Raw genomic sequence first — 14,734 nt, 5'->3', positions numbered from 1 at the left:
GTTACTTACTCACCATCAGTGGTTCTCAACCATTTTGAATCCCCCCCCCCCCCCCCCCCCCCCCCCCCCTCCCCCGCACCACCCCCTCTCAGCTGAATCCCTCTCAAGGCCTCCCTAAGGCTCCCTGTCGTGCCAAAAAGCGAGTGCCTGCCAGAACACGAGTGCCCTCATTGAAACCAATGGAAACCAATGACCAATTTTTCAGATATTTTTTACCCATTTTTGCCGATAAATCCAACACAATTTAAGATGGAAAGCCTATCAATAAAGCATCTACATTCCTTCTGGAAGTATTACAAAGAACTGGTTACAATTTCGGTATTATTTCCATAAAAGAATCTAAGAATTGTCATAACAAATGATACAGTTTCATTCAAATAGCTCATATTAAGTGGAGGACGAGTACTGTTTCATAAGCATATTTTTAGTTCATAAATTATGTAATTAATTCTGCAAAAAATAGTATAATTTTCCCTCAAAACATTTCATTGGTTTCAATGAGGGCACTCGTGTTTTGGCAGGCACTCGCTTTTTGGCACGACAACCCCAATGCCTGTACATGCCCTGTACATCCCCCATAGAGAAATGCTATGCTATGTAAATAAACAATGAATATACAAATGAATGAAGAAATGCCATTTGGACACAGGAAGTAGTCAGCATTTACAGCACAGTCTTTATTAACAATATTAATACAAACCAAATGTCAATTACAGAAGACATTCCAAAGTTAACAGATTTTCATCATCAGAAGGTTAATATATTTGCCTTTCTGTTGTGAATCACCTCAGTGATCAAAAACGACATGGGGGAGGAAAAAAAACAAAATCAACAGGATTAAAATTAAAAAAAGAAAACAAAGGTTTCTATTATTCCTTTGAGAATCACATATTTTCAATCTTTAAACATGACTTAAAATACATCTATTATTACAACATGATACAAATTGAATAGAAATCTTCTTGAGAATGGGGAGATGCAGCAGGTCAGGCCAGGCTCTGCATCAGCAGAGTTCTCAGAGTGACCGTCTGAACCGTTAACGACTGTAGTAGTGTCAGGCCCGGCCCATGCCATGCAGTACCCATCGGGTGCTAATCATCTCACCAAACTCCAGTCCAGTTTCTTCTGTCCTCCGACCTAGTCGTCATTGCGGGTAAAGCCGGTTTTAGACTGGACGTTCCTTAAACGCAGCAGACCACCATTTCTGGATACGTGCTTATTTTCCACCACTCCATCCCCCGGAGTTAATTAATGGAGTTTTGCCTTTCTCCTGTTCTTCTTCCAGGCGTTTTTGGGTGTGTGGCGATATTTTACTCCTAGTTTCAAGCTAGCATGTTAACATTGAACTGAATGGGACCTGCTAGCTGGCATCAGTCAGTTCAATGATACAGTCAGAGATTATACTCTTAGAATCTCTGATACAGTTGAGGATTATTTGAGAAATCAAGAGGGGGGCTAATAATATAATCCCCAACTGTACATGTTAGCTTGGAGGTACAAGCTGCGTCACCAGAGTCAGAGAAAGGCTCAACTCGACTCAATTATTTCATTCGAGGGGAGGTGGGGTGAGCACATTCCCAGAAATGGTGGACTGTGGACAGCGAGGCATAATGTTGGAGGACAGAGGAAAGTTTGGGGAAATGATTTGAGCCCATCATCACCATCACCAACATCATGCTCCTTCTCCTCTTCCTCACTTTTGGTCTCTAAAAGGTCAGTTAGGGGTCGTGAGTTGAGCAAGCTTGCCTGTCTGCTGCGGTCCCGCATGGTGACGGATGGCGGCCTGCGGACCCTGTCTCTGCCTGTTTTAGGGGGACGACGCTCTACTCATCTCAAATCAGAAGAACTGACTGAGCTCTGGAGTCAATGGTCATTAGAGTAAGGCAACAGAAATGACATGATCAGAGGGGGGTGGGGGGGGCGGGTGCAAACCAAACAAACAATCTCGGCGTGATACGGCGCTTCGACAGGCCTCATGCAGATGGGGGTGGGGGGTGGGGATGAGAGACAAGATGGGAGCCTGAGATCTCCGCTAAACACACACACACACACACACACACACACACACACACACACACACACACACACACACACACACACACACATTCTCTCATGTCACAGCGAGCATACATACGCCATTGATGCTACAGGAGATCACACACCCATCCATCACATGTATATGCCACACACACACACACCTGCACACCCAGTCGCCACAGCAGGGAGTCGGGGAGGTGCGGGATTAGGGGATTAAAGATTGGGATTAAGAGCAGCCCGGGCCCCTCCTCACGCCCTCCTCTTCAGGCTGGAGAGATTGGGCAGGAAGTACTGTAAGCGTGTCTCCTCCTCTTCCTCCTCACGTCTGACTGCCCTGCCGCTACAAAGTGCAAAGCCCTGCCCCCGGCAGAGCATTCTTCATATATTACTGGATCTGTTACACACACACACACATACCAGTTACAACTCTACTAGCCAATCATAAAGACTCTCTTTGCTTTTCGGTCTTTTCTTTCTTTTCTTTTTTTTTTTTTTTACACAAGTGCTCCCGAAAAGGGCAGCAAGCCAAACCAGAGGAGCCCCTAAAAAGTCGCCATCTTGTCGAGTGAGTTAAAATCCATTAAAAAAAAAAAAAAAAAACCTGAAAAAAACACAACTTTTCTTCAGAGACGATGTGTGGGCCCCTGATGCCCCCCACCCAACCTCCACCCCTTCCCCAAAAGAACTGCATCCGCCAGAATAAGTTAAGCAAAGGTCTTACAAAAGAGGCAGAAACAAACAAACAAACAAACAAAAATGAACAAAAGAAAGACAGAAAGAGAAGCCACTCATGTCACAGCAGCTCATGACTCCAGACATGTTCATCTGACCCATTCCCTCCTTACAGACGAACACACACACACACACACGCACACGCACGCACACGCACGCACACGCACGCACACACGTACACACGTACACACACACGCATGCACGCACGCACACACAGAAGAGTTCATATCTCCAGGGTGATATACAGAAAGAATAAAGCTTGCAGACAATGTGAGACAAAAAAAAGATAGAGAGAGAAAGGACATTTTGGAATCTGAGGTCCATAAAAGAACACAAACAAAACCTCCTCAAAAAGTCCTTAGGACATTCTGCTGTCCACTGAACTTCAGATAGGTGCGGCAAAGGGCAGCGTGTATGGTTTGTGTGTGTATATATATAAATATATATATAATGTACGTGTGTATATAATATAATGCGTGTTTTCTGTGTTAATAATGTTGTTTCTGTGTGTATAGTGTATGACTGACGCGTGTGTCGTGTGTGTTTCTGCGTGTGTCGTGTGTGTTTCTGCGTGTGTGTGTGTGTGTGTGTGTGTGTGTGTGTGGAGGAGGGAAGAGGATGCTTGCATGTGAGAGGCTGAGTGCACTCCGTAGGTAGGTAGGGGAGGAAGGTGGGGCTCCTCCTAGCAGCTGCAGCCTTCCTTCTGGGTGGGCGCCTCGTTCCCCAGCCGGCCTCCCTGGGGGGCCGAGGGCTTGTGCTGCACCCCCGACTCGGCCGCGTTCAGGTCCAGGCTGCCGTCCTGGATGTTCTGGTAGATCTTCTTAGCAGCTTCCAGGAAGGCGTCCTCCACATTCTCACCCCTGGAGGTGAGACATGACATTACATTTTAGTCAACACAACAATAACAAAGTTATGCTACAGGGTATTGGTTACGGTCCGTGGAGCAATGTGGGGTTAGGTGCCTTGCTCAAGGACACATCAGCCATGAATAGTAGAGTAGAGTAACTTTATTGATCCTCGAGGGGAAATTCAGGTGTCAATTAGCTCACATAAATACATAATGCCCAATGTGGAATGGAGGTGTGGGGAGAGATAAGGAGAGAGAGGGAGAGATAAGCGTGGGATTTGAACCTGCACCCTGCCGATCTTCAGACCACGGCTACACAGTCAACACAAGTTGAGTTAAAGGGCAACTCCTGCCAATTTCAATGTGCAGTTGTATTGCTCACGCTACCCTTGACTTGTCAGTACCCGGTGACGCCGCATTTTTTGGCTCAGCCCTTTCCGAGATATGAGCTATTCTAATGGGGGCAACTTTTGTTTACATTTCAAAAAAACATTTTTATTTAGTCCCAAAAACATCCAAAAGGTTATGCAACATCAGCAGACAGCTAGCAAACAGCGATACCTTTTGGGAAAATATTTGGAGTAGGCCTATGCTCATTTTTTAAAAATGTAAACAAAAGTTGCCCCCATTAGAATAGCTCATATCTCAAAGGGCTGAGCCAAAAACTGCGGCGTCACCGGGTACTGACAAGTCAAGGGTAGCGTGAGCAATACAACAGCACATTGAAATTGGCAGGAGTTGCCCTTTAAGTGTAGGGGGGGGGGGGGGGGGGGCTGGATAAAGATAAATATAAAAGCTAATAAAAGATGTGGAAACTGATTCTAATGACATTAATCCAACTGCTGTCCACCTCTTCCTTTATTTACTTTTACTCCCTTTCTTTTCTTTCACACGATTTCGGGGGGGAGCAAAGAACATGTGTTTAGGAAGAGGATGGGATGGTTAAATAACGATGAATATAATGAAGATAATAAAAATGAATGACGCAGTGAAACAATGTGCAATGCATCCTCCTCATTCTCACCCCCTCCACATTCTCACACACAGTTTCACTTACGTTTTAGCACTGGCTTCAAGGAACAGCAGACCTAAAAAAGAAAACATCAAATCAGGGTGAGGCTACCGGCCAGCATAGAAACCAACCCAACATATTTACATCAATGACCTGATTTCACAAAAGCACCATTGCTAGTCAGTTAGCAATCACCTAGTTGTTTGCCAGTGGGAAATTGCATTGCAACCACTGACGTGTGTAGTATATGGACAAAATGACGTTCAATTCATATACTCGTAGGTCAGTGATTGCAATCAAGTGTTGCTAATGCAGTTACCCATGATGATTTGGAGAAAAGCACACCTGATACTCTTAACACATTAACAAAAAAACATTGCAGACTTAAGTGGAGCATCTTAAAATCCATGGGCTGATATACAGCCAATGAGCTACCCTCCAGTATCTACCCAGAGCCAATCCTGATTCATGGGAATACATAGCCAAAGGTCTGCTCACCGTTCTCCTCAGCGAACTGCTTGGCCTCCTCATACGTCACGTCCCTCTGGGCCTCCAGATCTGCCTTGTTCCCAATCAGGATGATGACCTGGAGGGACGCAGCAGTAGTTTAGGACTAACACACTCTACAATGCATATCAACTCACCAGGATAATCACCTATGAGTTAGGAATAACACACTCTACAATGCATATCAACTCACCAGGATAATCACCTATGAGGTAGGAATAACACACTGTACAATGCACATCAATGAGGATAATCACCTATGAATTAGGAATAACACACTGTACAATGCACATCAATGAGGATAATCACCTATGAATTAGGATTAACCCCCTCTACAATAGATATCAATTGATCATCACCAGTGAGTTAGGACTAACCCACTCTACAATGCATATCAATTCATCAGGATAATCACCTATGAGTTAGGAATAACACACTCTACAATGCATATCAATGAGGATAATCACCTATGAATTAGGATTAACCCCCTCTGCAATGCACATCGATTGATCAGGATGACCAGCTGTGACTTGGGGATGTCATGGTTCAGCGGTTAGAACGTCAGATCAGTAGTTCTAGCCCAAAGGTTGCCGGTTTGACCCCCAACCTGCCTTGTTGGTGGGGGGGAGTAATTCACCAGTGCTCTCTCCCCCATTCTCCTCCATGACTGAGGTACCCTGAGCAATAGCACCCTCCCGACCCACTGCTGCTGCCTTGGGGAGCTGCCCCGCTTGCACAGGTGAGGCATAAATGCAATATGGTTGTGTGCAGTGAGCACTGTGTCACGATGACAATGAGAGTTTCCCAGGTGGGCTTTTGGCTTTTGTTAACTAACACACTCTACAATGCATATCAATTGATAAGGATGATCACCTGTGAGGTAGGACTGGGCGCAATTGTTTGCCCCTCCATCTCAGACATCCAAGGAGGTTGCTTAGCACTGCAGCGACTACTGGCTAAAAGTGAGCCATATCTCGGATCCGTGGCATACACGAAAACAGCACCGTCATACACGCACAAACACATCCCTTATTGCCAAAGGAGGTAGCCCGACTGTCAACCAGTTGCGACTAAAGCGACTGTTAAATCTCTTCCATATGAAGAGTTCATATGCAAAACCCTCTAAACCAGTTTTTCCCAACCAGAGGTACTCCCTGCACACTGCAGGGTGTGTGTGAAAAAAGATGACCTTTAGCCACACTGGGAGAGAGGAAAAGCTATAGAGCATATGTTTGGGGGTATTCATGACATTAGAAAAAGGTTTACGGGGTACACAAGAGAAAAAGGGTCGAGAAACACTGCTCTAAAAATGTGAAAATGTCAACCATGAAGAATAGCTTCTACACTGCTTCAGTTTGATAGGCCACAGTGTTAGTCTTGCGTGTTGCCATGGTTACTCACCAGGGCTTGACACTGGCACCTGCCAACCTGTCAAATCCTAGTAAAACTTGGCTTTGGCTGGGAACAATTTCAGTGTCACTAGCCAATTTATTGATATGACATAACAGAATAGCGTACATTCTGAGCTGTGCCCCTTGTGTATCAATTGTTTGTATTTAAGTTAATGAAAAAGCTCAGTTACTGTTTCTATTTGTTTTATTTCCATGTAGAAACCCATGCACTCATCTTCTTGCTATAAGTATCTCATCTGAGGTCAGATGTACAGCAGAATAGCTGGATGGCTAGTGACTCGGGAAAACAAGTAGCTACAGTGGCCGGCAATAGAAAAAGTTAATGTCAAGCCCTGTTACTCACAGTGTTTGGGTTGGTGAGGTTTCGGGCATCTGTGAGCCAGCTGCTGAGGTGGTTATACGTGCTCCTCCTATTGTAACAAAAAAACAAACAAGAAATGTATTCACACACAAACACACGTTTAATCAGTGACAGTGAAAGTCAACGTGAATCCACACGCATGCACACACAATGCCTTTGTGTCAGATCAGATGCCACTGGGCCCAATCTGACTCCTCAGTAGAGCCCATAGATTCAATTTCAAGAGTGTCTGAACTCATATTGACCCTAGGGGGTATCTTAGAAGGTGGTTCAAGTAGCGTAGCTGGGGAAGTTAAACTGGAGGTAGTAACAAGTCCTCATTGACTCCTTAACGGAATTATACCTGCAGGGGAGGTATTCCAAAGAGCAGGGCTAGCCTCTTAGCTCGGTATGTTAACTCAGAACAAGCGCTAATGCTTGTAATAGACAAGGCCTGTGGCGTTGTTTTGATTAAAGGTAAAAACTGCAAGCCGCTTCTATTAGGAGTATTACAAATCACTCTGGGCTAACTCAGCAGAGTTAACAAACCTCTTTTGTGAAAAATGCCCCAGGTTATCCATTAGCAGCCAGGTTTACTACTTTCTATACTGTTAGACTTAGACTTGTGTTTATTGATCCCAGAGGGAAATTAGGGTAACGGCTGCCACCATGTGTGGTGCCCCAAAAACAGCACAGGACAGTACATTACATTGTGTAAAAAAGTACAGTAAAGTACATGCTAAGTGTGAAACAACATTGGGTAAGGAAGGATGAGGAGAAACAAAAGATTCCATGGCTCCACATTGCAAAGATTACAACATGAACATTAACCATGTTCTTGGAAAAACACCCTGGTGTGTGTATGCGTGTGTGTGTGTGTGTGTGTGTGTGTGTATGTGTATGTGTGTGTTTGTGTGTGTGTGTTTGTGTGTGTGTGTGTGTGTGTGTGTGTGTATATGTGTACGTGTGTGTATATGTGTACGTGTGTGTATATGTGTGTGTGTGTGTGTGTGTGTGTATGCGTGTACGTGTGTGTATATGTGTGTGTGTGTGTGTGTGTGTGTGTGTATGTGTGTGCGTGTGTGTGTGTGTATGTGTATGTGTATGTGTGTGTGTGTGTGTGTGTGTGTGTGTGTGTGTGTGTGTGTACGTGTGTGTATATGTGTACGTGTGTGTGTGTGTGTATATGTGTACGTGTGTACGTGTGTGTATATGTGTGTGTGTGTGTGTGTGTGTGTGTGTGTGTGTATATGTGTGTGTGTGTGTATGCGTGTGTGTGTGTGTGTACGTCGCAGAAGATTGTTGGAAGATCGCCGCGCATGTTGCCCTGTCATCTCAGCTACAGTATCTGCATTCTCAAATGACCTGTCACTTATGGATTCACTGGTTCAATTAGCCTACTATCGCCGCTTAGAATTTGAGTAATACCAACTGTTCAGATGACTATTCAGTTAACCTTGAAATTAATCTTTATTTTGAGATTGACTTTGTGGCTTGGGTTGGGACACAAAGGTGTGTGACTTTTGAAATGTTAGGTCCCCAGATAACAAGTTTGGGAAACCCTTGTGGCCCCTCTGTAGTAGCTGTGTGTGACAGCCCTGAAGCTGTGTGTGTGTGAGTTGGTGTGTGTGTGTGTGTGAGAGTTGGTGTGTGTGTGTGTGTGTGTGTGTGTGAGTTGGTGTGTGTGTGTACCTGGTGATGTCGTAGACCATGAGTGCCCCGGCGGCGCCCCTGTAGTAGCTCCTGGTGACGGCCCTGAAGCGCTCCTGTCCCGCCGTGTCCCAGATCTGCAGCTTGACCTTCTGGCCGCTCACCTCCATGATGCGCGTGCCAAACTCCACGCCGATGGTGTGGGGGCAGTCGGCCATGACTACACAATGATAACAACAACAACAACAACAAAAACAGCAACAGATAGAGAGTGTCAACAAACACACAACAAAGCAGCCACTTGCCAACTGTTACAATTTCATGCAAAAACAACATACTGACACTAATGTTGTGAGGGCCATCATTACACATTAGGAGCAGATAGACGGTCAATAAAACATGTAACAAAATCATTCACCTGGCCAACCTTTGCCATTTCATCCAAACCTTGCGATCCTTACAATTTCATCTACAGACGGCCACCAATAGCGTGGTGGGGGCAATCATTAATGACTACACAACCACAGCAGCAAGTACATAGTGTCAACAAATACAGGACTTTTATGGACGTTTACAAATCAACAAAATGATGGCTACGAATTTTTGTCGGGATCTTCATCACTATAGTAATCAGAATCATTGCCTACAGCTGCTTACAAATGTAAGAACAATGATCAATACATGGGTTCTACATTTTTGTTTTCTCCTGACTGCGCTAAACTAACTGCGCACAACTCAACCTCTGATTGTTGGAAACCACTGTCGGTCGAAACATTTGCTCACATGGTTGGCTGCCAGTGTCTTGCCCCTCCTCACAACACCGAGTTGATAAACAAAAAAAAACCCATCTATGCCACTGGAGAGAGAACTGATCAAGCCTCCAGCTCTGCATTTATTTTATTTTTTTAACTGTGGCATCTCAATTACTGAGGGGATACAAAGTGTTAAAAACGTGTTTTTTTCTGATCCATTGTGTGTGATGAGCGCAAAAGAGGAAGTGAGACTACCTTTAAAATCTCCCTCTACTCCCCTAACAATACAAACAGTCTAACCTCTGCCCGCTTAGGGAGGACGGCCTGCTGTCTGCCTGTCCGGATCTAGGAGGCGGAAGGCTCTCTCAACTGGCCATTTCCTCTGTTATATCTAATAAGAGAACCCACGGTGCCACCAGATATGGTTTGCATCACAACAAGCCAGAAAGTCTGCACTTTATAAGCAGCTACTTTTGAAAGAGTTAGCCATTCAAAATGGCAGGAACAGAGGTGAGATTTTACACCAAGCAGTCTAATTGTGAGGAACATATTTTTTACTATGTCTTAAGTGGCTAACGATCGATGTAAGTAGCATTAACCATGTTCATTATTCTCATGAAACACACATAAACAAACCTCATACCAGCCTTTCAAACCAAACTACATCAGATAACCTGAATGCTACAATCCAGTATCATATTTCTTCCAGTCATTCACAGAATCAGCTCGCTCTTCAATCAGGTTAAGACCTGGGCTAATTGGTAAATATAACCAAATTATCCTTGAGAGTTAGCCTAGGAATTCCCATGCTGCCTTGTAAAATATTCGCCTTAGTTTGATATGCCAACCACAGAATGAGGAGGGTGGGCAAGAACTAGACGGAGGGCAAGACCTAGACAAATGGAAGCTTGTAGTTTGTTTATAGATCCACCATTAATCCAGTCGGCACATCTGGTTCGTCCACCCAAAAGGAGAGGGTGGAGTAAGAGGAAACAGCAAGCATCAAATGAATTAAAGTGGCAGCTGTCAGCAGAGAGATACATAATTCATTTACCATCGTTTTAGTTTAGTATTTCTAAAAGGCACGTTCAGGCCCCAAGCTTTATTGTTGATAAATCAAAAACTAATGCAGATGTGAGCCCCTGCAGAACTTTGTGAATGTTTGTCCATAGTGATTTCTCCATAGTGTTTACCATTTGGCATATATCCCTTACGAACAATAGCTGACACTTCCTCAACATCATCACTACCTGCGAAGCTTCGTGAGGAGGAAATCTCTATGGACAAACACTAAAGAAGTCATCAATTAAAACAAAATGGTCGCATTGGATCTATGACAACCTCCGCATTCGTTTTCCATTGATAAAATGAAAAGCATATCACTTGTGTGTGTGTGTGTGTGTGTGTAATTCTTGAATGCATTGGATCAATGAGACATGAGTGTTGATAACGCTCGGCTAATAGCTGCTGTTCACTGCCATTAGGCACGTTCGTGATGAAGCAGTGCTGCTTTTGCTAAGCAGCGAGCAGGCGCATTTTGCCAGTTTGATGCATTGTGGTTAGGATTTTCTAACCAGAATGCATCAAACTGGCAAAGTGCCCCTGCTCGCTGCTTAGCAAAAGCAGCACTGCTTCGTCACGAACGAGCCTATTCATTTGAGACTAGCCATTTTCCCCTCTGCATCCTCCACCCTCATTTTGGGTGGGCGGACCTGACGTGCCGACTGGATCAATGTCGACACCAGATGGGAAACCAGCTTTCCATTAAGCTTTTTAGATAGTATTTTTGACAGTTTAAATTAACCTGCCCTATGACAAACTAGATGGAATAGATGAATATCACTTGTGATATCGGCTGGTGATACCCAGGTTACTGGAGCATAATTTGCATCAAAGTGGCTTGTTATCGTTTCATCATTCCCATCACTGCCACACCCCACAACAAAGATCAAAGTATTCCGACACACACACTCCTCCCTTATATGCCCTCCACAGACTATAAATGACCCCACCAAAACACACACACACACACACCTTTCACATACACACACACACACACACACACACACACACACACACACACACACACACACACACACACACACACACACACACCCTTCCAGCATAGAGGACAGATGCCAGACACTGCACCCCAACAACACCCCAGAGGAGAGCAGACGCCAGACCCCCCACGCCCACACCACTGCTGCTACTCACACTTCTTCTCCGTGAACTGGTGGAGTAAGCACGACTTGCCCACGCCCATGTCCCCTGTGGAGAGTCAGAGACACACAAAACAACACAGTCACACACACTATACAGGCACATCACACACCACGTCTTCAGTCCAGCCATTAGGATATACAGTGTATAGTTACAACAAGAGTCTCCAGAGTAGTGTTTGTCAGAATCAATTCAGTCATCAACACATGCTGTGCACAGAATCTGTGCTCTCGACATTAGATCAGTTGCATTTGGAGCTGGAGGGTACTCACCGATGATGATGTATTTAAAAATGTAGGAATAGTTGTATGGTGCGGTCGTCATGGTGAATTCTGGAGGGAAAAAAGGAGACCAATTTTATGATGTCATTATTTACACGTATTGTCGTCTCAAATGTATTCATGCATTCTTACAATAGAGGCGATGTACAAACACACCATGTAAAATATATCGACCGCCAACAAAACACAAACCAAACATCCTTCCACACCCGCACAGACCGCTCTACTTCATCTAAACAAACAGGGCTTCCACTTACTGTAGACAGGAGCAGCTGGCAGATAGGGCTGGCTAGTCTAGGTCAACATGAATAATCACGCAAACAGACCAGCTCCAGCACTGGGCAGCACAGCCTGAGTTTCAAGCCATCTTTAGGCTACACTCTGCACTCATGCAAAAGCTGTTTTGCAATATTACAGCAGTGCAAACCACTCGCCATATGATGCACCACATTTAGGCGTGACAATTAAAACTTAATCATCGGTTCGATATGGAAAATTGTTAATAGTTTTAATGTAAGTGCCGTCAGCCTAGAACGTGAAATTTACATCTACCAGGTTATTCTTAAATGTATTTTATTCAACCACTTCCTATGCTTCAGTAGGTGACTTCAAACAGCTGCTCACAACATTATGTTAAGTAAGCTTAGCAGACTTTCTAGAGACAACAGTCTGTGGGTGACACCAATGGGTCACAGTGTTGGCCTTAGAAATACAAACAGGGTTGCCACCCTTTTCTTTTTTTTAACAATTCCTTCCTTCCTTCCTTCCTTCCTTCCTTCCTTCCTTCCTGCCTTCACACCTTGTCCCTCATCCCAACAAGGAAATAAGTATGAGAAGTGCTGTGGATGAACAAATCAAGAAGAGTCACCCAATAACACAAAACAGTGAGACCCGAAGAGTGATGAAAACTGGGTGAAACCTGAAAACTGAAATGTCTTTCAACTCCAAAAACAGCTCTGAAGCAGCTTCCATGAACTGCTTTGACTAGCAGGCTACCATGTTCAAGCAATACTGTGAAAAACCATAAGCTTACTTAAAAACGTCCATTCCATACTTGAATATAGATAAATGCAATGTGCTATAGACCACAAAGCAGCTTTTGTGTAATTTAACCAATAGGCCTACATCGACCGAGACCAAAGTTTAAATTAGGAGCCACAATGTAACAACCCCTCATGGAAACTGCTGAGATCTCACACACCACAGAATGACAATTAGGGTACAATTAAACAGAATTTCACTTAATCGTCAATCAACGTCACTTCATTGAAACACATTAAACTTGCAGCTGATTCCGCAGGACAGTCACAAAGTGATGTGGAGGAGGCAGTGTAGCAAGACTGGAGGCTGAACCTCGATTCTGCTGGTGGCAGCTGACCTGTCAAGTCCCAGAGCCGAGCAAGGGGAAATGCCCGGGTTGGTGCTTAGATAGGCCATGCTATTGGGGATGAGTAAAATCGATAATGGACTTGAATTATTGTGCTTCTGTAAATCCTGAGTTTGGGGCAGGCATACTGTGCGTGTTGACATCTTATCTTCCCGAATAGAAGTCTTACAAACACTTATAACACAAGAAGACACATAGGAACGGATTTCCGTAGAGCAGTCGGTGCACCGGTCTACAGAGAACAGCGGCAGCCACTTCCATAGATCTTGATAATAATCAAAGGCAGTACCTACTCTACCTTGTATCGCTTACAATTACAATGTATCTTGCTGCTTGTCCGACATCCTCCGTGTGCTTTCCTTTTACAATTTCACCCGTCTAGAGCTCTTGGCCTGTAGACACTATTGGTCCTAGGCTAGCCATCCCCGAATTAACATTCTTCATTGTACAGGTGGATATAAGCAAATACCAGACCACCGCATGAAACATAGACATTGACGAATGGAATTGTCAACACCAGATTCACAAGAAAACAACAGCGATTTTTTTAACCTATGTTTCCTGGTCGGCTCTAGTTGTAACTGCCATTAGCTCAATAGCCATGAAGCTAGTTAAGGAACTTCAGGCCTGTGCGCTACCCAGCATTTCCGATCAACCTTTCATCTGTCTTAAATCACCTGCCGCACAGTTGGGGTTTTCTCATCGTTTAAAAACAAAATAGGAATCCGTTTGAATTGACACTGCTTCCCATTTTGCCTACTAGCAACTCTTTAGGTAACGTAAGCCAATGTTGACTACTCTGCAATGTCAGCTTATGTTACCTAGCTGTTGCTATCAAGCCTGCGCTTTCTCGTATCCGACGTTAGCTGTTGTAAATAAGCAATGTCCTTGAGTGTATGCACATGACCAACGGGGCTGTTTTATGACGGAGGTGCAAATGACAAATGGCTGACATTTGCTTCATAAAGTCATAACATTACCCACACATTGCGTGTATTCAATTAGTAAGGCCGAGTTAGGCCAAAGTACGTTAACCGGTCCGTTAGCCGAGGTTACTATGCGGTCCGTAACTGTATCATGCGAGTCATCATGTTATCTTATGTAGCATACCAGAAGAGCACTCTTATTTTTCAGTGCATAATCAGTGGCATATGAACAACATACTGCTAAATACATTAGACAACTTGGCTCATCGCTCTCGCCACAGTGTGTCCAATCTGGATAGCAACGCCAGATCATTTAGCCGTTGCTAACTTGTAAGCTAGGAAGCTATGCGGCTAATCAACGTTACACGGGTGAAACGCTAATGCCTACACATTAATCGTGACAGTGTTTGCTATTAACGTGAAGAGTGAACCTGATATATGAAGAATATTTAGACTTACCCTACAGCTATGTATGTAGTAGCAGGTAATAAAATAGCGAAGCCGGTTCAGTGAAGAATCAGCTGGCAGACAGAATACACCTAGCTAGATGCTGCTGTTGACATGCGCGTCACTTCTGCGCGTCTCTGGTCTGTAGTGTGCGCTCCAGCATCAACCTGACAGGGCACTG

General features: G+C 44.4%; 1 protein-coding gene across 1 annotated transcript; it reads right to left on the bottom strand.

Annotated features, from left to right (window-relative positions):
* Positions 1-653: 653 nt before the first annotated feature.
* On the bottom strand, positions 654-14,686 carry LOC134446219 (ras-related protein Rab-14-like). Its single transcript, XM_063195538.1, has 8 exons — positions 14,566-14,686; positions 11,785-11,844; positions 11,507-11,560; positions 8,580-8,757; positions 6,891-6,957; positions 5,127-5,214; positions 4,674-4,704; positions 654-3,629 (listed from the first exon to the last, which is right to left on the bottom strand). The coding sequence occupies exons 2-8, from the start codon at positions 11,834-11,836 to the stop codon at positions 3,452-3,454; spliced, it is 648 nt and encodes a 215-aa protein (XP_063051608.1). The 5' UTR covers positions 11,837-11,844; positions 14,566-14,686; the 3' UTR covers positions 654-3,451.
* Between the last annotated feature and the right edge of the window lie 48 nt (positions 14,687-14,734).

Source organism: Engraulis encrasicolus, chromosome 3 (assembly GCF_034702125.1).
Source record: "Engraulis encrasicolus isolate BLACKSEA-1 chromosome 3, IST_EnEncr_1.0, whole genome shotgun sequence".
Classification (NCBI taxonomy): domain Eukaryota; kingdom Metazoa; phylum Chordata; class Actinopteri; order Clupeiformes; family Engraulidae; genus Engraulis; species Engraulis encrasicolus.
Note: the sequence above shows the minus strand (reverse complement) of the source record. Positions and strands in the feature narration are given on the sequence as shown.